Below are 21,961 nucleotides of genomic sequence, written 5' to 3'. Positions count from 1 at the left end.
TTAGAGTAGGACTATCAAATTTATCGCGTAAACGGCGGTAATGAATTTTTTTTTAAATCACGTTAAAATATTTAATGCAATTAACGCATGCGCTGCACGACCCACTCACGCATTGTCGCGTTCATTCTATAATGGCGCCATTTTACCTTTATATAGAGCTTACAGGCGACGTAATATGAGTAGAGAGAATTTTGGCAGTCTTTGGAGCCTCTTATTAATTGGCTAAAGCCTTAAGATCCCTCTCTCAACAATTCGAAATATCGTGGGAAGCAATTTGGGGAAGAACGGTAGTGGTTGATCTTTTCCTTAACACCCTATGTTATTTCCCAACGCAGAGAAGATACGTATTTCAATTGGTGCCACTACGCACAGTCATGGTTGCACTTCCCATCATGCATTTGGGCAGAACAGTTAAATGGCTACAGCAGGGGTCAGCAATCCTGTTCCTCGAGTGCCACTATCCAGCTTGTTTTCCATGTCTCCCTCCTTTAACACACCTGAATCAAATGATCAGCTCATCAGCAAGCGCTGCAGGAGCCTAATAACGATCATGATTATTTGAGTCAGGTGCGTTAAGGGAGGGAGACATAGAAAACAAGCTGGATAGTGGCACTCGAGGACCAGGGTTGCTGACCCCTGGGCTACAGTATCATTTACTGAAAGCTCAACAAATACACTAGATGGCAATATTTAGTCACAATATACAAAGTCACATTTATCCTTTAAGAATTACAAGTCTTTCTATCCGTGGATCCCTCTCACAGAAAGAATGTTAATAATGTAAATGTCATCTTGAGGATTTATTTTCATAATAAACAAATACAGTGCTTATGTATTGTATGTTGAATGTATATATTCGTCCGAGTTTTATTCATTTTTTTCTTAATGCATTGACAAAATGTATATGATCGGGAATGATTGGAATTGAATCGGGAGCAAAAAAAAAAAAGCAATCGGATCGGGAAATATCGGGATCGGCAGATACTCAAACTAAAACGATCAGGATCGGATCGGGAGCAAAAAAAAAACATAATCGGAACAATCCTAGTGCGATTCAAACCTTTTTTTTTTTTTTTTTTTTTTTTTCAAAAAACTATGAAAGAAACATTTTGATAACTTCCAGAATAAATGCCTGGATTTTTTGTTTTGTTTAGCAAATTTAGTTTGCAATATTTGAACAGAATTTAAATGATATTAACATACACAATAATCTCTTAACTATCCAGGAATGGAAAAAAAACTGTTGTCTTAAACCCGCTCAACATTGTCAGTCTAAATAAGTACAACTAAAAATACACCTGTTAGGGAATACCAAAATAAAAATGGAACCTCTTTCCACTCTAATTTGTAAATAAATTCTTTAAAAATCAAACAATGTGATATTCTGTTTTTTTTCCCCACATTCTGTCTCTCATGGTTGAGGTTTACCCATTTTGACAATTACAGGCCTCTCTAATCTTTTCAAGTAGGAGAACTTGCACATTTGGTGGTTGACTAAATACTTATTTGCCCCACTGTACCTATATAACTATATAACAATTGGAGCATCCTGAAAAGTTGGTAATTACACAATGCTCATGTGGTGCTGAAACCCATAAAATCAGTCGCACCCAAGCGCCAGCAGAGGGCGAAAAAACACCAAAACGCACAAGTAACAAGTGAACATTACACTGTGCTGTCATTTTAATCTGTTTGAGCGGGGCATGTGCGTTAAATGCGTCAAATATTTTAACGTGATTAATTTTTTTTTTTTAATTACCGTTCGTTAACGCGATAATTTTGACAACCCTAATAGGAAGACAATCTAAATGACTTATATAACTGAAAACGTTATACTGTATAATTCAAATAAGGTTGCTTAAATGCTGGTGGGGACAATTGGAGCATCCTGAAAAGTTGGTAGTGTCATGTCGCTACCGTCCCTATGCAAATTTACGCCCTTGTGTTTCATCCTTGTGTGCGTGAATGGTTGTATATCGCCTTGTGCCCTGCGATTGGCTGGCAACCAGTTCAGGGTGTCCCCTGCCTACTGCCCGTAGTTAGCTGGGATAGGCTCCAGCACCTCCGCGACCCTCATGAGGAAAAGCGGCATGGAAAATAAATAAATGAATGAATGTTTCATCCTTGTCTGTTCTTGTTTTCCCCACCAGGGGATGCTGTAAATAAGAGTTCAATAAAGTTCATGAGCAACTCGTTTGCCAGGGTTCCTGGTATCCCCACCGCCGCGCCTCAGCCGCCACCTCCACCACCAGCTCCCAATTCAGCCTCCAATCCGGAGCCATCACCTCATCCTTGGACGACGACATCAAGCGGAGATGGCGAGAGGCTCTCCAGCGATGAAGGCGATGCGCAAACTCCCGAGGATGCTCACAGACCTGCCTTTCACTTCTCTAACGTCCACCCGCGGCCTTCAGGGGTGAATATGGACACATTTTGTAGTTGCCGCTTCAGTCAATTGTTTCACGATTTTCCCTCCTTTCTATTATCGATGCAGTTTTGCATATTCAGCAGCAGGCAGATGGGACGAGGCTACTACGTGTTTGACAGGCGGTGGGACAGGATGAGGTTGGCGCTCCAGAATATGGTGGAGAAGCACCTCAATGCACAAATGTGGAGGTCGGTCAGGAAAAATAGTAGGATTAAAATGCCGAGAAATCTGAGACAGCTTCTCTTGATCTTGTTCCAGAAAAGTTCCTCTTGCTGCTGAGAGCCTGCCGTCCCTCTCCTCCACCCAGAAGTCTCCGTTATCAGACACGTGCGCTCTTTTAACCAACCCATCCAGTTCTGTGTCCTCTGCTCACTTCTCTCCTCATCCTTCACCTTCCAGAAATGTACCACGAACAATTTCCCATCACAGCTCATACAGGGCCAGTCACATCACCAAAGAGAGGGAGGACTCTTTAGCTGGAACTAAGAGAAAAAACTCTTCTTGCTCCATTCGGAACGGGACCAACAATCATTTGTCATTGCAAGCACCAGGGGGGGCAGTGAGGAAAAAGGGGCGCATTCGTGAGGGAAACGGTCTTTGGGGCTATAACGATCACTGGTTATCAAAAGCGGACGGCTCTCACGGCCATAACTCAAATAGCAGGTAGGTAGAGGTCAGGTTTAGACCGCTGTATTTATTCACCGAGATCCAATTGGAGCTCACTAAATGTCACCAACTGCAAATTCCCCCCAGTGATCTTGGCAACACCGGTATATCCTACTCGTCCGGCAGGGAGCTAGTAGCCGCCCCCTCCTCTGGCGCCTTGAATTATGGGAGAAAAGTAGAGGAAAAGAAGAGGAAGAGCACTTACCAAGGGAAAACCGACAACAAGCTGAGCAGGCTGGACGCTGTGGATGCCTTTTTTGGGAATGACAGTGAGCCCAAAAGACAGGTACCGTATATTAATTTATCTGTATCACGTGCATGGGCAAAATTTGGCTAAAATAACTCTGATTATAGACTTCATAATGTATTGACGGGGCACGGGGCCGATCCGTAGGGGGAGATCGCCGTCAAAGCTGACAGAGTGGAAAAGCAGACAGATTTTTCCGTTGAAAATTCTTGTGAATAAATGCTTAAATCCCTGAATTCTTTCTAGATATGGACGTAAAACAGTCTCAAAATTCTTGGTTAAAAGCAAAAAAAAAAAAAAAAAAAAAATGCAGGTATCATTTATTTTACGTCAATATTGGGAACTATGAGGCTAGTCAGTAAGGAAATTAGCGGCAGCCATATGTAAACAAAGCTTTTTCCGTTGAAAACTCTTGTGAATAGATGCTTAAATCCCTGAATTCTTCATAGATATTGACATAAGAGAGTCTCGGTTCTTGGTTAAAAGCAAAAAAAAAACGTATAGGTAGCATTTATTTTACGTAAATATTGCAAACTATGAGGCTAGTCAGTAAGGAAACTAGCGGCAGCCATATGTAAACAAAGAGCTTTTTCCGTTGAAAACTCTTGTGAATAAATGCTTAAATCCCTGAATTCTTCATAGATATTGACATAAGAGAGTCTCGGTTCTTGGTTAAAAGCAAAAAAAAAACGTATAGGTAGCATTTATTTTACGTAAATATTGCAAACTATGAGGCTAGTCAGTAAGGAAACTAGCGGCAGCCATATGTAAACAAAGAGCTTTTTCCGTTGAAAACTCTTGTGAATAAATGCTTAAAGCCCCGTAATTCTTTAAAGATATGGACGTAAAACAAAAATCATGCAAGTAGCATTTATTTTACGTAAATATTGCGAACTATGAGGCTAGTTGGTAAGGAAATTAGCGGCCGCCATATGTAAACAAAGAGCTTTTTCCGTTGAAAACTCTTGTGAATAGATGCTTAAATCCCTGAATTCTTCATAGATATGGACATAAGAGTCTCTGTTCTTGGTTAAAAGCAAAAAAAAAAAAAACGTGCAGGTAGCATTTATTTTACGTAAATATTGCGAACTATGAGGCTAGTCAGTAAGGAAATTAGCGGCCGCCATAAGTAAACAAAGAGCTTTTTCCGTTGAAAATTTTCGTGAATAAATGCTTAAATCCCCGTAATTCTTTAAAGATATGGACGTAAAACAAAAATCATGCAAGTAGCATTTATTTTACGTAAATATGGTGAACTATGAGGCTAGTCAGTAAGGAAATTAGCGACCGCCATATGTAAACAAAGAGCTTTTTCCTTTGAAAGTTCTTGTGAATAAATGGTTGAATGCCTGAATTCTTTATAGATATGGACGTAAAACAGTTTTGATTCTTGGTTAAAAGCAAAAAAAAAACAAAAAAAAAACGTGCAGCTATTTTACATAAATATTGCAAATTACAATGCCAATGCTGTAGCGGCTAATTTCTCCTTTCTTAACAGCGTTTCAAAATGCGGGCACGGTACGAAAAATTTAATAATTGCCTTGAATCCTCGAACAAATCACTCCTGAGACAATCCTTCCTGTTTGTATGCAGTACAGCTTTAGTACCTTTTCAACTTAAATCCGGCGTTAGATCGCTGCTAGTAAATGAAGCGGAGTGTCACGCTTTGAAGTCTACGCTCTGATAAAGTAGATTCCTTATGTTAAAAAATGCAACTTCCTAAAACTCTTGGTCCCGTTTTCTCCCCGCAGGCCAAGTTGAATCACTGACAGCTTCTCGGTAGAATGGCGCTCACCACTCGAACCGTTGGGACCGCTTCACCTGGTTGACGTTTCACGTTTAGTTCAGTTTAAGACACTTGGGTTGCACTTTCTGGTCTGCTTGTTTGGGTTTTTTTTACCTCCTGATTTGAAAAGGACTGCGACAGAAAGGAACGAGGAAAACTTGAGTCATAAGGAATTCTTATTTCATTTTTTTTAAGCATTTCTGATCAGCTGAAGGAACTACTGAAGGACTGGAACGTCATCATTTTTTCCCGCCTCCTGTGATGTTTGCTTGACTGCAAACTTTTCGGTTGGGTTTTAACCAGCTTCTTGGCCCTCTTACTTTCGTCCTTCCTTTTTAAATTTTTTTTTTTTTTTTTTTTACAGTTTTATATCAAGCCGCTTTTTTGGCGGACTCTTTGCAGTCTTTTGTCCCGTGTGCATTGTGTACACCCAGCATGGCTGTGTTTAAAGTGCTCTTACTGCCCTCGTCCTCCCTCGCAGCAGCTTCCAGTAGTGCCACACTTAGACCCAGTTCACATTTTTAAAGTATATATTTACACACACAAAAAAAGAATTGTTAACCAATGATGCCGTTCAATGCATTGTATTTCAATATAGGAGGGAGTCTGGACATGTTTCACGGTTTTAACCGATCTACAGTGCTGGCCAAAAGTATTGGCACTCGGGTTGTTCCTATCATGTTTTTTTGCTGCTGATCCCGATATTTCCCGATCCGATTGCTTTTTTTTGCTCCCGATTCAATTCCAATCATTCCCGATAATTTTTCCCGATCATATACATTTTGGCAATGCATTAAGAAAAAAATGAATAAAACTCGGACGAATGTATACATTCAACATACAGTACATAAGTACTGTATTTGTTTATTATGACAATAAATCCTCAAGATTGCATTTACATTATTAACATTCTTTCTGTGAGAGGGATGCACGGATAGAAAGACTTGTAATTCTTAAAGGATAAATGTGACCTTGTATATTGTGACTAAATATTGCCATCTAGTGTATTTTGTTGAGCTTTCAGTAAATGATACTGTAGCCATTTAACTGTTCTGCCCAAATGCATGATGGGAAGTGCAACCATGACTGCGTAGTGGCACCAATTGATATATCTTCTCTGCATTGGGAAGTAACATAAGGTGTTAAGGAAAAGATCAACCACTACTGAACTTCCCCACATTGCTTCCCACGATATTTCTAATTGTCGAGAGAGGGATTTTCAGGCTTTAGCCAATTAAAAAGAGGCTCCAAAGACTGCCAAAATTCTCTACTCATTTTACGCTGTCTGTTACCTCTATATAGAGGTAAAACGGCGCCTTTATAGATTGAACGCGACAATGCGTGAGTGGGTCGTGCAGCGCATGCGTTAATTGCATTAAATAATTTAACGTGATTAATTTGAAAAAAAAAAAATTAACGCCGTTTAAGCGATAAATTTGATAGCCCTACTTTAAGCCAAAACTAAAGACTTTGGATGAATGTAAGACATTTTGTCTGTAACGTTAAATACAATTAGAAAACGATTTAATTAGAAAATATACGTATATATATATATATATATATATATATATAATTAAAAAAAGGCATGTCCAATATTTTTTTGCCGATTCTGATACTTTGAAAATGACGTGATCGGACCCAGTTGATCGGGACATCTTTACCACCAATGCATTTTTAATTGAGAATTTGAGCATTATCTGACAGAATTGCAGGGGTGCCAATACTTTTGGCCAGCAGTGTGTATGTTTTTAGAGTGCCATGCAAAAGGAATAATTGTCATTCTGAAGTAATGTAAAAGTATTGTTGAAAATGTGTACATATGTTTATTATTATGCTTTGTATTTATTATTTGTTCGTTTTTTGTTATGAAGCGATTTAAACGGATTGTAATTTTGACACCGATAGTCAAAATTTCTCCCCTGGAACTAACAAGTTTAGATTAATTTTTTTACTTAACAATAGATCAAGTGTGTGTCCAATGACCATTAGGTAACACGCTTCCTCATCCACACACTATGTGAGTAAATGTTCAAGCTTTATTGAAAGATAAAGGAAGGTAAAATGTTTCATCCTCTCTCCCTGCAGCATTTCCTTTCCCTTGCTCATCGCATTGCTTATCACGAGCGCAATACTGAGAACGTAGTTCTTGTGGGGAATGTGTGACGTGTTCGTATTTCATCATGTGACCGCCCGAAGCAAGCTTTGTCATACAACAAGTGTTTTCCAAGCCATATTTCAGAAGGTATGAATAGCACTTTTTAGTATCAGTATTTCGTCTCGTACAGTGGGGCAAATAAGTATTTAGTCAACCACTAATTGTGCACGTTCGCCCACTTGAAAATATTAGAGGCCTGTAATTGTCAACATGGGTAAACCTCAACCATGAGAGACAGAATGTGGGGGAAAAAAACAGAAAAGCACATTGTTTGATTTTTAAAGAATTTATTTGCAAATCATGGTGGAAAATAAGTATTTGGTCTATAGCAAAAGTTCATCTCAATACTTTGTTATGTACCCTTTGTTGGCAATAACAGAGGCCAAACGTTTTCTCTAACTCTTCGTAAGCTTTTCGCACACTGTTGCTAGTATTTTGGCCCATTCCTCCATGCAGATCTCCTCTAGAGCAGTGATGTTTTGGGGCTGTCGTTGGGCAACACGGACTTTCAACTTTCAACTTTGTTGCCCTGGCTGTGTGTCATGCTGAAAGACCCAGCCACGTCTCATCTTCAATGCCCTTGCTGATGGAAGGAGATTTTCACTTAAAATCTTTCGATACATGGCCCCATTCATTCTTTCCTTTACACAGATCAGTCGTCCTGGTCCCTTTGCAGAAAAACAGCACCAAAGCATGATGTTTCCACCCCCATGCTTCACAGTGGGTATGGTGTTCTTCGGGTGTAATTCAGTATTCTTTTTCCTCCAAACACGAGAACCTGTGTTTCTACCAAAAAGTTATATTTTGGTTTCATCTGAGTCCCTGGCGGCCCATTGTGTTACTGATAGTAGCCTTTGTTACTCTGGTCCCAGCTCTATGTAGGTCAGGCATGTCCAAAGTCCGGCCCGGGGGCCAAATGCGGCCCCCAGCCTCTGTCATAAAATCAATAACATCCGGCCCGCACACAGACTTAATAAATTGGTCAGCAGTACTGCAACCAGCATATGAAGTAGCTTACACACGAAATGCTGCTCCTCATTTACCCACTAAAAGGCAGCAGCAATTTAACCCTTTATTGCCAAATGTAATGTATCACTTTTGATACACCTAAAATTTCATGATTTTCAGACTAATTTAGAATTTTGACATTTCTTTTTGGGAATAAAATGATGAATTCAAGTCAACACATGCATCTGCAGGTTCCATAAGAAAAAAACATGAATTAGCATGGGTTTATAGATATTAGAGCGCTTATTACACATATTCATTTTGACTTTTTTCACAAATTTGAAAAAAAGGTTTCATTAGGACCTTATTTTCAAATTTTGGGATTCTATGATAATTGCTTCATGTTGCAGGTATTTAAGGGCTAAGCAACATTACTCCGTGTGACCCTCTGCTTCCAATTTTCTAAAATTGCGACAATCAACAAAAAAAAGTTGACTGTGCCGACCGACGCTTCATGGATAAGTGGAAATTGGACTATTTCTTCACTACAATACGCAACAACTGTGTCTTGCCTCATTTGCAAAGAGACAGTCGCTGTTTTTAAAGATTTCAATGTGAGGCCAAATTACCAAACAAGACATGCTGACATGTACGACAAGATTACAGGGAAGATTTGCAGCGAGAAATTGAAGCAACTTGAAGCTAGCAGTAGTATTTCGCAAGAGCCCGAGAGTCGAAAGAAAACGCTGCAAAGGCTAGTTGCGAGATTGTTGAAATTATTCATTAAAAAAAATAATAAAGCAAATGTGACACACTGAATGACTTGCTAAATTTTGCTTAAATATATTGTTCTACGTAAAGGACGTCAGCCAAGGTCGGCCCCCCACATTTTTACCACGCCAAATCTGGCCCCCTTTGCAAAAAGTTTGGATTTTTGCTCACCGTTCTTATCATTTTGACGCCACGGGGTGAGATCTTGCATGGAGCCGCAGATCGAGGGAGATTATCAGTGGTCTTGTATGTCTTCCATTTTCTAATAATTGCTCCCACAGTTGATTTCTTTACACCAAGCGTTCGACCTATTGCAGATTCAGTCTTCCCAGCCTGGTGCAAGTCTACAATTTTGTCTCTGGTGTCCTTCGACAGCTCTTTGGTCTTGGCCATAGTGGAGTTTGGAGTGGGACTGACTGAAGTTGTGGACAGATGTCTTTTATACCAATAATGAGTTAAAACAGGTGCGATTAATACAGGTAACGAGTGGAGCCTCGTTAGAAGAAGTTAGACCTCTTTGACAGCCAGAAATCTTGCTTGTTTGTAGGTAACCAAATACTTATTTTCCACTCTAATTTGTAAATAAATTCTTTAAAAATCAAACAATGTGATTTTTCTGTTTTTTTTTCTCCACATTCTGTCTCTCATGGTTGAGGTTTACCCATGTTGACAATTACAGGCCTCTCTAATCTTTTCAAGTAGGAGAACTTGCACAATTGGTGGTTGTCTAAATACTTATTTGCCCCACTGTATTTCCAATACACCAGTGCCCTTCTAAACACTTATTATTTTTTCCAAATAGTGGATATAAAAAGTCTACACGGCCCTTGTTTAACTGCCAGCAAACACTTCCGATTTAAGCTGAGGTGTGAAGACTTTTTGTATTTACTGGAGCTTGTGTAGCAATCTATTCCAAAAGAAAGGTCTCACATTCCTCTCATCATTTGTCTTCCCCATTTTTTTGTGTGTGAGTGTCATTATGCATATGTTTTGAGTGGTGATTACTTATATTTTTAGAAGGAAAAAAAGCCACCGTGTCAAAAACGTACAGTGGTATGAAAAAGTGTCTGAACCTTTTGGAATTTCTCACATTTCCACATAAAATCACCATCAAATTTGATCTTTGTCAAAATCACACAGATGAAAAAGGTGTCTGCTTTAACTAAAACTGCCCAAACATTTATAGGTTTTCACTAGGGCTGTCAAACTTATCGCGTTAACAGGCGGTAATTATTTTTTTAATTAATCACGTTAAAATATTTGATGCAATTAACGCACATGCCCCGCTCAAACAGATTAAAATGACAGCACAGTGCAATGCCAACTTGTTGTGTTTTTTGGAGTTTTGTCGCCCTCTGCTGACGCTTGGGTGCGACTGATTTTATGGGCTTCAGCACCCATGAACATTGTGTAATTATTGACATTAACAATGGCGGTCTCCTAGTTCATTTTTTGATTGAAAATTTTACTCATTTTATTAAAACGAAAACATAAAATTTCTATAACTTGTGCTAACATTTATCTTTTAAGAACTATAAGTCTTTCTATCCATGGATCGCTTTAACAGAATGTTAATAATGTTAATGCCATCTTGTTGATTTATTGTTATAATAAACAAATACAGTACTTATGTACCGTATGTTGAATGTATATATCCATCTTGTCTTTCCATTCCAACAATAATTTACAGAAAAATATGGCATATTTTATAGATGGTTTGAATTGCGATTAATTACGATTAATTACATTTTAAGCTGTAATTAACTCGATTAAAATTTTAATCGTTTGACAGCCCTAGTTTTCATATTTTAATGAGGATAATATGCAAACAATGACAGAAGGGGAGGGAAAAAAGTAAGTGAACCCACCCCGGCAGCAATAACTTCAACCAGACGCTTCCTGTAGCTGCAGATCAGTCTGGCACATCGATCAGGACTAATCTTGGCCCATTGTTCTTTAAGAAACTGCTGTAGTTGTGGCAGACGGCCTCGGGTTTTCCTGCAAAGCATCCTGCAAAACTTTTGAATTCATTTTTCCATAAATGATTGCAAGTTGTCCAGGCCCTGAGGTAGCAAAACAGCCCCAAATCAGGATGCTCCCTCCACCATGCTTCACGGTGGGGATGAGGTGTTTATGTTGGTGAGTTGTTCCATTTTTCCTCCACACGTGTTACTCCCAAACAATTCAACGTTGGTTTCATCAGTCCACAAACTATTTTGCCAAAACTTCTGTGGAGTGCCGAAGTGCCTTTTTGTGGACATTAAACGAGCAAATTATTATTATTATTTTTTTTTTTTAGACAGCAGTGGCTTTCTCCGTGGAGTCCTCCCATGAACACTATTTTTGGCCATTGTTTTACATATAGTTGATGTGTGCACAGAGATATTGGACTGTGCCAGTTAGCAGACACTCTTGGGTTCTTTTTCACCTCTCTTAGTATTCTGCGCTGAACTCTTGGCGTCATCTTTGGTGGACGACCACTCCTTGGGAGAGAAGCAACAGTGCCAAACTCCTTATTTGTAGAAAACTTGTCTGACTGTCAATTGATGCACAACCAGACCTTTAGAGATGTTTTGGATTCTTTCTCAAATTTATACAAATCAACAATCCTTGATCGCAGGTCTTCAAACAGCTCTTTTGACCGAGCCATGATGCACATCTGACAATGCTTCTCATCAAGGCAATTCTTACCAGGTGTGTGTTTTATAGTGGGCAGGGCAGCTTTAAACCACTCATCACTGATTGGGCACACACCTGACTTAAACTGTTTGGTAAAAATATGTTTCAATTCTCTTTTAAGTCTCCTTAGGCAGAGGGTTCACTTACTTATATTCTCCTTTCTGTCATTGTTAGCATGCTATCCTCATTAAAATATGAACACCTATAAATAGGGTTGTTCCGATCATGTTTTTTTTTGCTCCCGATCCGATCCCGATTGTTTTAGTTTGAGTATCTGCCGATCCCGATATTTCCCGATCCGATTGCTTTTTTTTTTGCTCCCGATTCAATTCCAATCATTCCCGATCATATACATTTTGTCAATGCATTAAGAAAAAAATGAATAAAACTCAGACGAATATATACATTCAACATACAGTACATAAGTACCGTATTTGTTTATTATGACAATAAATCCTCAAGATGGCATTTACATTATTAACATTCTTTCTGTGAGAGGGATCCACGGATAGAAAGACTTGTAATTCTTAAAGGATAAATGTGACCTTGTATATGAGCTTTCAGTAAATGATACTGTAGCCATGCCCAAATGCATGATGGGATATATCTATATTGATATATCTTCGCTGCATTGGGAAATAACATAGGGTGTTAAGAAAAAGGTTAATTACTACCTTTCATCCCCACATTGCTTCCCACGATATTTCTAATCGTAGGGAGAGGGATTGTTAGGCTTTAGCGAATTAAAAAATGCTCCAAAGGCTGCCAAAATTCACTCTACTCATTTTACGCTGCCTATTAGCTCTATATATAGGTAAAACGGCGCCATTACAGATTGAATGCGACAATGCGTGAGTGGGCTGTGCAGCGCATGCGTTAATTGCGTTAAATATTTTAACGTGATAAATTTTTTTTAAAATTAATTACTGCCGGTAATGGGATAGATTTGATAACCCTACCTTAAGCCTAAACTAAAGACTCTGGATGAGTGTAACATATTATGCCTGTAACGTTAAATACAATTAGAAAACTATTTAATTTAAAAATATATATTTATTTAAAAAAGGCATGTCCGATATTTTTTGGGTGATTCCGATACTTTGAAAATGACGTGATCGGTTTTCGTCACTGAACAATTATAAATGAATAAATAAATAAAAAACATCTCTACCTATAAATGCTTGGATGGTTTTAGTTAAAGCAGACTCTGTATTTTCATCTGTGTGATTTTGACAAAGATCACATTTGATGGTGATTTTATGCAGAAATGTGAGAAATTCCAAAAGTTTGAGCTTCTTTTTCATACCACTGTACATCTGCCAACTACTGTGTTAGCCTAATGATAAGTCTGGTATTTTTCTCAACAAAGTCATATTTCATAGGAATCCCAATGTGATGTGACATTGTGATGATGCAGCTAAAACAACGACAAAGTTCACAGATGTTGATTTTTGTACATCACGGTTGCTTGTTGTGAACGCTTCCTCTTCAGTGGTGTTTGCACTTTGTAACAAAATCTTTAACCAAGTTCTATTTATATATATTTGACACGTTCAAAGTTTATATTTGTATGTGGAAAAACTGCAGTAAAAAGTTTTAAAAAACAGCAGACTTTTTGTATTTTGTATTTCAGGAAACAAGCAAACTGGTGTAAGTAAGATTTTCCATGGTTCAGTCCCAGTCTTAATGGAATGGACGTGTATCACCATCAATGACAGCCAATGAGGAAAAATGCGTTTACTGTGCTGGCTAAAAGTATTGGCACCCCTGCAATTCTGTCCGATCACGCTCGATTTCTCCCAGAAAATCATTGCATTTACAAATTCTTTGGTATTTATGTCTTCATTTATTTTGCTTGCCATGAAAAAACACAAAATAGAAAGGGAAAAAAATCATTTTACACCTCACTCCTTTGAAAAATCATGTGATGCGCTTCTAAATTTTTGTAATTAACAGCACCTGTTACTTACCTGTTGCACATAACAGGTGGTGGCAATCACTAAATCACACTTGCAGCCAGTTAAAATGGATTAAAGTTGACTCAACCTCTGTCCGGTGTCCCTATGTGTACCACATTGAGCATTGAGAAAAGAAAGAAGACCAAAGAACTGTCTGAGGACTTGAAAATCAAAAGTGTGAGGATGCATAGGCAATCTCAAGGCTACAAGTCCATCTCCAAAGACCGGAATGTTCCTGTGTCTACCGTGCGATGTGTCATCAATAAGTGTAAAGCCCACGGCACTGTGGCTAACCTCCCTAGATGTGGATGGAAAAGAAAAATTGATGAAAATTTTCAACGAAAGACTGTGCAGATCGTGGAAAAAGAACCTCGAGTAACATCCAAACAAGTTCAAGCTGTCCCGCAGTCCGAGGATACAACAGTGTCAACCCGTACTATCCGTCGGCATCTGAACGAAAAGGGATACCCAGGAAGACCCCACTTCTGACCCAGAGACATAAAAAGCCAGGCTGGAGTTTGCCAAAACTTACCTGAGAAAGCCAAAAACGTTTTGGAAAAATGTTCTCTGGTCAGATGAGACAAAAGTAGAGCCCTGGTGGCCGAAAAGTGTCACTGCATGTAAATGATTTTCCTATTATTTATATACATGTTGTAAAGCAATAAAACTGCAACAAATGAATGAAATGAACAAAAAAATATTTTTATAATGGGTCGAAATCATTTTTTGAGCACCTTAGGCGGTCATTTGCTTTGCATATAATTTTTAAAATATATATATATTAGGGAAAAAAAAATAATGATTTTTTTCTTTAATTGAAAATATATATTTTTTTTTTAATTAAAGCAACTTTTTGGGGGATTGAATGATTTAGACTCAAATGTCCTAATCGTAATATGGCCTACACAAAAAGGATTGGTTCAACCAAAGAAAACTTTTTCAATGAAAAATTAAGTGTTCAAATGCTAATTTTTCAATCTCAAATATTTTTTCGCATTCAAAAACTTTGATTACATTTTTTTTTTTTTTTTTTTGGTTGAAGTGATTTTTCTTTTTGAAAATCTATATATTTTTTTGAAGAAACTTATTTTTTGATTGAGTAATAAAGAGAAAAATGTCCTAGCCAAAATGTGGCCCAAAAACAAATCAACATTACTCCAATCAAAAAGTTGCTTTAATCAAAAAAAAAAAAAAAAAACGACTTCAATCAAAAATAAATAAAAAATGAATCTGAGAAAAATAGCTTTCACACGCATTTTTTGTTTGTTTGTTTGTTTGTTTGTTTGAATTTTAAATTTATTTTTGCATTGAAACAATTTTTTTTGGATTGATTTTTTTGGGTTGAAAATAAATATTTTGATTGAAGCAACTTTTTTGATTGAATAATAAAGACCAAAATCTACCTCCATATGGCTCCGCCCAGGGGATAAAATTCTTGACTGGGGTAACTACATTGGCACGACACCAGCAGGCGTACCAAATTCAATGGATGACGATCTTGGCGAAAAGTATTGCCTAAGCTGCCTGATTTAGAATTCCCCTCAAGAATGATGGGAAACAAAAAAACGCTTATTGTCAACTTATTATTTTAAATATTCTTTTAAGTTAATTTGATTGCTGAGACTGCGTTTCGGGGTCATCAACATGTTGTGCCCCCCCTGCCCCAAAAGTCCAACTCCGCCTATGATTATATGACAGAATTGCAGGGGTGCCAATACTTTTGGCCAGCACTGTATTTTACTCCCAATTAGAAAGTTGTTTGGAAAGAAAAACCTTGAATTACCGTATTTTCCGCACTATAAGGTGCACCGGATTATAAGGCGCACCTTCAATGAATGACATATTTTAAAACTTTTTCCATACATAAGGCGCACCGCATTATAAGGCGCATAGAATAAACGCTACAGTATAGACTGGGGTTATTTTATGCATCCATTATATGCACTGTATTTGACCAGAGCATGTATAAAGGCCAAAAACGCCTATGACTATACCTGCTGCTTATGTTTAATTATCAAATATAAAACTTTTCATTATAATTTGGGGGGGAATTTTTTTGGGCACCAAAATGTTCATTTATAATTGTTCAGTGACGAAAACAACAGTTTGGACATGAAGTTCAAGGTGTCCTGAAAAACGGAACCAAACCAGGCCATCGTGAACAATTCTTTCTTATATAAATGCAATATCAAAGGCATGCAAAATCAGACAAAAAAAGATCAGAACCTTAAAGGGTTAAACGTTAGTGCAATCACAATATAGTAACACCAGTAATAGTGCAAAGCAACAACAATAATAACTCTAAAGCCATAGCATAATAACTCAATGTTGTTCACGCGTTAATGTCCATATTCACAATATGACCAACCTTGTTCAACTGTAAACACACAAAACAAACACGTAAAGCTCACTTTATCAGTGTATGAATACAAACATCGCAAGCAAGATTTTGTACATTATGATGGAAAGTGTTATTTGTGGTTTTCTTGTTATAATGGTGCAATTTTGTCAACCCGTTTTTGTTTGCAAATTTGTATAAATCTGTCCAAAAAAAATAAAAAAAACAAACACTGTTGAGGCTCAATATTGATTCATATACAGTGGGGCAAATAAGTATTGTTGCTGTTGCTGGTATTTTGGCCCATTCCTCCATGCAGATCTCCTCAAGAGCAGTGATGTTTTGGGGCTGTCGTTGGGCAACACGGACTTTCAACTCCCTCCACAGATTTTCTATGGGGTTGAGATCTGGAGACTGACTAGGCCACTCCAGGACCTTGAAATACTTCTTACGAAGCCACTCCTTTGTTGCCCTGGCTGTGCGTTTGGGATCATTGTCATGCTGAAAGTCCCAGCCACGTCTCATCTTCAATGCCCTTGCTGATGGAAGGAGATTTTCACTCAAAATCTCTCGATACATGGCCCCAATCATTCTTTTCTTTACCCAGATCAGTCGTCCTGCTCCCTTTGCAGAAAAACAGCCCCAAAGCATGATGTTTCCACCCACATGCTTCACAGTGGGTATGGTGCAATTCAGTACTCTTTTTTTTTTTTTTCCCTCCAAACAAGAGAACCTGTGTTTCTACCAAACAAGAGAACCTGTGTTTCTACCAAAAAGTTCCATTTTGGTTTCATCTGACCATAACACATTCTCCCAGTCCTCTTCTGGGTCATCCAAATGCTCTAGCGAATCGCAGACGGGTCTGGACGTGTACTTTCTTCAGCAGGGGGACACGTCTGGCAGTGCAGGATTTGAGTCCCTGGCGGCGCATTTTGTTACTGATAGTAGCATTTGTTACTGTGGTCCCAGCTCTCTGTAGGTGATTCACTAGGTCCCCCCGTGTGGTTCTGGGATTTTTGCTCACCGTTCTTATCATTTTGACGCCACGGGGTGAGGAGGGAGTTGAAAGTCCGTGTTGCCCAACGACAGCCCCAAAACATCACTGCTCAAGAGGAGATCTGCGTGGAGGAATGGGCCAAAATACCAGCAACAGTGTGTGAAAAGCTTGTGAAGAGTTGCAGAAAACGTTTGGCCTCCGTTATTGCCAACAAAAGGTGCATAACAAAGTATTGAGATTAACTTTTGGTATTGATCAAATACTTATTTTCCACCATGATTTGCAAATAAATTCGTTAAAAATCAAACAATGTGATTTTCTAGTTTTTTTTTTCTCCACATTCTGTCACTCATGGTTGAGGTTTACCCATGTTGACAATTACAGGCCTCTCTAATATTTTCAAGTCGGAGAACTTGCACAATTAGTGGTTGACCAAATACTTATTTGCCCCACTGTAGATGTTAAATAAGAGTGGTCCAAGAATTGACCCTTGAGGGACTCCGCACGTGAATTTGGTTCGTTCTGACTGATGGTTTCCGATTGACACAATGAAATCCCTATCATGTAACTAAGATATGAACCACTTAAGAACAGTGTCAGTAAGCCTATATAACTAATGACCTATATAAATGAAGCCATAAATAAGATAAAGTTGCTTAAAAGTTGGTGGGGACAATTTGAGCATCCTGAAAAGTTGGTAGTGTTTTGTCCCTATCGTTCCTATGCCCTTGCCCTCTGCACATTATCAAGTTTTTTTTTACGCTCCATTCGGCCTCTTCCAGCAGCAGCACCCACCCACTCTGGAAAAAAAACACCACAACCAGCACCCCAGTCCTCCTCAATGCAAAAAGCATTCTTATGATAATGGATTAATGCTGGTGCTTAAGTTAATTGTGTGTAGTTGCATGCACCCATTTGGGCCTTTGCTTTCATCCATCGTAATAAAAGGGAGTTAAAGCACTCCTAGAATACTGTTTTTTTAACCCTGTTGTTTTTTTTTTTCGCGCTTTAAAATACTTTAAACCTCAAACCAGTAACTAACAAAGTTTAAAGTGCAGATTCCCTCTAGTGGTACACAAAAGAATCACTGAATGAATGCAGTTCAGTTGTATTCAACTTTTAAATCCATTTCATCCTTTTAAAAGTGTTTTAAACATGCAGTTAATCGATGCAGTTTTTCTTGAAAGTTCTGTGCGCTACTTTGGGCAAAGTATTTGTCATTATTCTTGGTCTATAAAGTTGGATTACTGCTATGATAAATGTGATACAAATACACGAATTTGGCAGAAAACACAGACAAGATTGAAAAAGCAGTTTCTGCTCTTGCATCCCTCTTTTAAAAAAACTGCTGTATTTTAAGCCAAAAGAACTGTTGTGTTTGATAGAACAATATGTCTATATGTTGCCATAGCAGATTCATGGCGCATTAAGCCCCTGAACTATTTTTAATTTGTCTGTGTTACCCAGGAGACCCCCGTTTACAGACGTCGGGCAACTTTTGTTTCAAAAAAGAAGTAATCGTATTTATTAGTTGAAATCTATCATTTTTAGCTTAGAATCATTACTTGATGTCTAATTTTTCATTAAAAAATAAAAAACACCTAAGAAAATTATTCACTCGCATATTTTAAACTTTTAAACAAATTACCTTGCAATGAAAAAGATTTCTGTAAATAAGTCACAGATATCTACCTCATAACTATGGCTTAATTTTATTTTTTTTGTTACTTTTGCATTTTCCCCGATACAGTGGGGCAAATAAGTATTTAGTCAACCACCAATTGTGCAAGTTCTCCTACTTGAAATGATTAGAGAGGCCTGTAATTGTCAACATGGGTAAACCTCAACCATGAGAGACAGAATGTGCAAGAAAAAAAACAACAGAAAAATCACTGTTTGATTTTTAAAGAATTTATTTCCAAATTAGAGTGGAAAATAAGTATTTGGTCACCTACAAACAAGCAAGATTTTTGTTTGTCAAAGAGGTATAACGCCTTCTAACGAGGTCTAACGAGGCTCCACTTGTTACCTGTATTAATGGCACCTGTTTTAACTCATTATCGGTATAAAAGACACCTGTCCACAACCTCAGTCAGTCACACTCCAAACTCCACTATGGCCAAGACCAAAGAGCTGTCGAAGGACACCAGAGACAAAATTGTAGACATGCACCAAGCTGGGAAGACTGAATCTGCAATAGGTAAAACGCTTGGTGTAAAGAAATTAACTTTAGGGGCAGTGTTGTTAATAACGGTGTTACAATATCACGGCGTTACTAACAGCGTTATTTTTTTCAGTAGTGAGTTATCAATTACTTTTCTCATTTTGGCAACGCCGTTACCGTTACTGAGGCGGGAAAGGCGTGCGTTACTACGCGTTACTAAGTTGGTTGAATAAAAAAAGTCAGAGAGACGGACTCACGGAGACGAGAGAGCAGAGCAGGAGTAGGGAAGACGCCGTTGCAAACGCGATGCTAGGTGGCTCCAATAATACCTGACTGTAGCCTACAAACTACGCCCACATGACACGGTAGATATCATATTATAGAACTAGATGCAAATGTTAGACACGGCTGCATTGGGAACATGTTTAAGGACTACATGCGTTAGTAAACAGCCGCCATCTTAAAGCAGTAGACCTCTCAGGAAGGCTCTGTTGTAGAGATCCTTCCCAGCGAACCTACTTTTTTTTTTTTTTTTTTTAAATCTAAAATGGTCCTAAATCGGCAAAATCTTGACTTAAATCTATCTTTAAATGATGAAACAGTTTTAAAACTTACACATGTTGAAAGTAGACAGAAGGGAACTAATGCAACAGCGGGAGCAATTTTAACAACTTTAACGGTTGAGTCACAACTTTAAATGACTTCCACACATAGCAAAGGTTACTATCTAGTTATCGCAATACCCTTGTGTCTAGTTAAGTGGAGGGTAAAGAATTGGGCTCGGGCCAATTGTCCCAAAAACCTTTTAAACTTCACACTGTGTGACCTTTTTTTTTTTTTTTTTTCTTCAAAAAAAACAAAAAAAAACATGAAAATTATCCCTAGTTACTTTGCCAAGTAACTAATTACTCTTAAATTCAGGTAACTGAGTTACTAACGCAATTACTTTTTGGGAGAAGTAATTTGTAACTAATTAATTGCTTTTTTTTAAGTAAAAATAACAACACTGTGTAGGGGCAAGTATTAGAAAATGGAAGACATACAAGACCACTGATAATCTCCCTCGATCTGGGGCTCCATGCAATATCTCACCCCGTGGCGTCAAAATGATAACAAGAACGGTGAGCAAAAATCCCACACCCACACGGGGGAACCTAGTGAATGACCTACAGAGAGCTGACAAAGGCTACTATCAGTAACACAATGCGCCACCAGGGACTCAAATCCTGCACTGCCAGATGTGTCCCCCTGCTGCAGCCAGTACACGTCCGGGCCCGTCTGCGGTTCGCTAGAGAGCATTTGGATGATCCAGAAGAGGACTGGGAGAATGTGTTATGGTCAGATGAAACCAAAATAGACCTTTTTGGTAGAAACACAGGTTCTGTTTGGAGGAGAAAGAATACTGAATTGCATCCGAAGAACACCATACCCACTGTGAAGCATGGGGGTGGACATCCCTGGATCTTGGGGGGGGGGGGACAAAGGCTCCTTTGCTAGACTGCGGGAGGAGGGATGGGCCGAGCTGAACCTCCTCCCTAGGGGTGAAAGTGGGCCAGAACGGTCAGGAACGCAGTTCCGGTATAAGATTCAGGGCTGGAACGCAGTTCCGGTATAAGATTCAGAGCCGGAATGCTGTTCCGGTACACAGTGCTTTGATTCCAAAAATATGACTGCAACTGTCAAAACGTGATCTAAAAAAAAAATACAAAGCTGCTACACATGCATTTCATCTCCAAGAAGAAAACAATCTACAGCAATCAGATTTACATCCACAAGTGTTAACAACAAGCATAATAAAGTGCTTGTGTAGCCTCATCCGTTTCCACCGATATTTAACATTTATTTTATTCCACGGACGGCAAGGAGGTTTCCCTAGCTACTGCAGTTATCGGAGTCTGACAATGATGAGTCACGTCAATGTGCGAATGCACGCAGCAAAGCAAAACGCCTGGACTCATTTATCCATTCAATTGGCTGACATACTGACATGTGATCAGCAGAGATAGTTAGCGGTGATTGGTTCAAATGTGCATGTTTTCTGGAACAGCAAAATAAAAAAGTTTGTTGAATTGATGCGACAAAAAAAAGGATCAAATTTTTAAGAGCAAGGAAAGAGTTGAGGTGGCTTATTTATCATAGTTTTATTTGCTCTGATTGGGAGGTTCAGAACATTTTAGTCAGGGGTCCCGGATACGGCCCGCCTCCACATTTGGTCCGGCCCCCTGAACAACACCAGAGAGCATTTTTTTTTCTCAATGGTGTTATTCATTTCTTGGCCTTTTTCTGTGAAGAACTCAGAGAGGGTTGTTTGGCTATTATCTATTTAAGTAATAGTGTTATTACTATTTATTATTATTATATTATTATTTTTATTTTATTTACTTTTGTTCCGTGAAGAATCCAGAAAGGGTTATTTGATTGTGGCTTTTTGCAAAACAATACATTTTTACATTTAGGCGCTCCTGCAATCGTCAAAGTTTTACTGTTACAAACTGACCCCGGCCCCTCATCAGAGAAGGGAAAAGTTATGGGGCCCTCACAGGAAAAAGTTTGGAGACCCCTGATCTTAGCTGTCAATGTGCATTTTGGACTTATATTTGTTCATTTATGTTAGGGTACTTATTCATTTCCTTATGAATTAAAAAAGTTAATGTTTGCGCGATCTTCAAAGTATATTCCATTTCACTCTGCATAATATGTCATTTGTACTTATTTTTCTAAATGTATGCCACTTATATCTTTAATATTAAAGAAAAAAGAAAAAAAAAAGAAAAAGTAAATGTTTACATTAACTTCAATTTTAATATACATCCTATGTTCTTAA

General features: G+C 38.4%; 1 protein-coding gene across 4 annotated transcripts in view; it reads left to right on the top strand.

The window, feature by feature from the left end:
* The window catches only part of atxn7l1 (ataxin 7-like 1), a 41,551-nt gene extending 29,546 nt beyond the window's left edge, over positions 1-12,005 (top strand). For 3 of the 4 annotated variants that reach the window (XM_057854954.1, XM_057854953.1, XM_057854956.1), the window contains 5 exons: positions 2,203-2,416; positions 2,495-2,616; positions 2,687-3,091; positions 3,182-3,380; positions 7,213-12,005. In XM_057854954.1, coding sequence (XP_057710937.1) covers positions 2,203-2,416; positions 2,495-2,616; positions 2,687-3,091; positions 3,182-3,380; positions 7,213-7,290 — 1,018 coding nt within the window. In that variant the 3' untranslated portion in view covers positions 7,291-12,005. Of the gene's footprint in view, positions 1-2,202; positions 2,417-2,494; positions 2,617-2,686; positions 3,092-3,181; positions 3,381-5,092 lie in introns of all 4 variants that reach the window. The other variant, XM_057854955.1, reaches the window with a different exon arrangement.
* The last annotated feature ends 9,956 nt before the right edge of the window (positions 12,006-21,961 follow it).

Source organism: Corythoichthys intestinalis, chromosome 13 (assembly GCF_030265065.1).
Source record: "Corythoichthys intestinalis isolate RoL2023-P3 chromosome 13, ASM3026506v1, whole genome shotgun sequence".
NCBI lineage: Eukaryota > Metazoa > Chordata > Actinopteri > Syngnathiformes > Syngnathidae > Corythoichthys > Corythoichthys intestinalis.
This window is presented reverse-complemented; position numbering and strand designations above follow the sequence as displayed.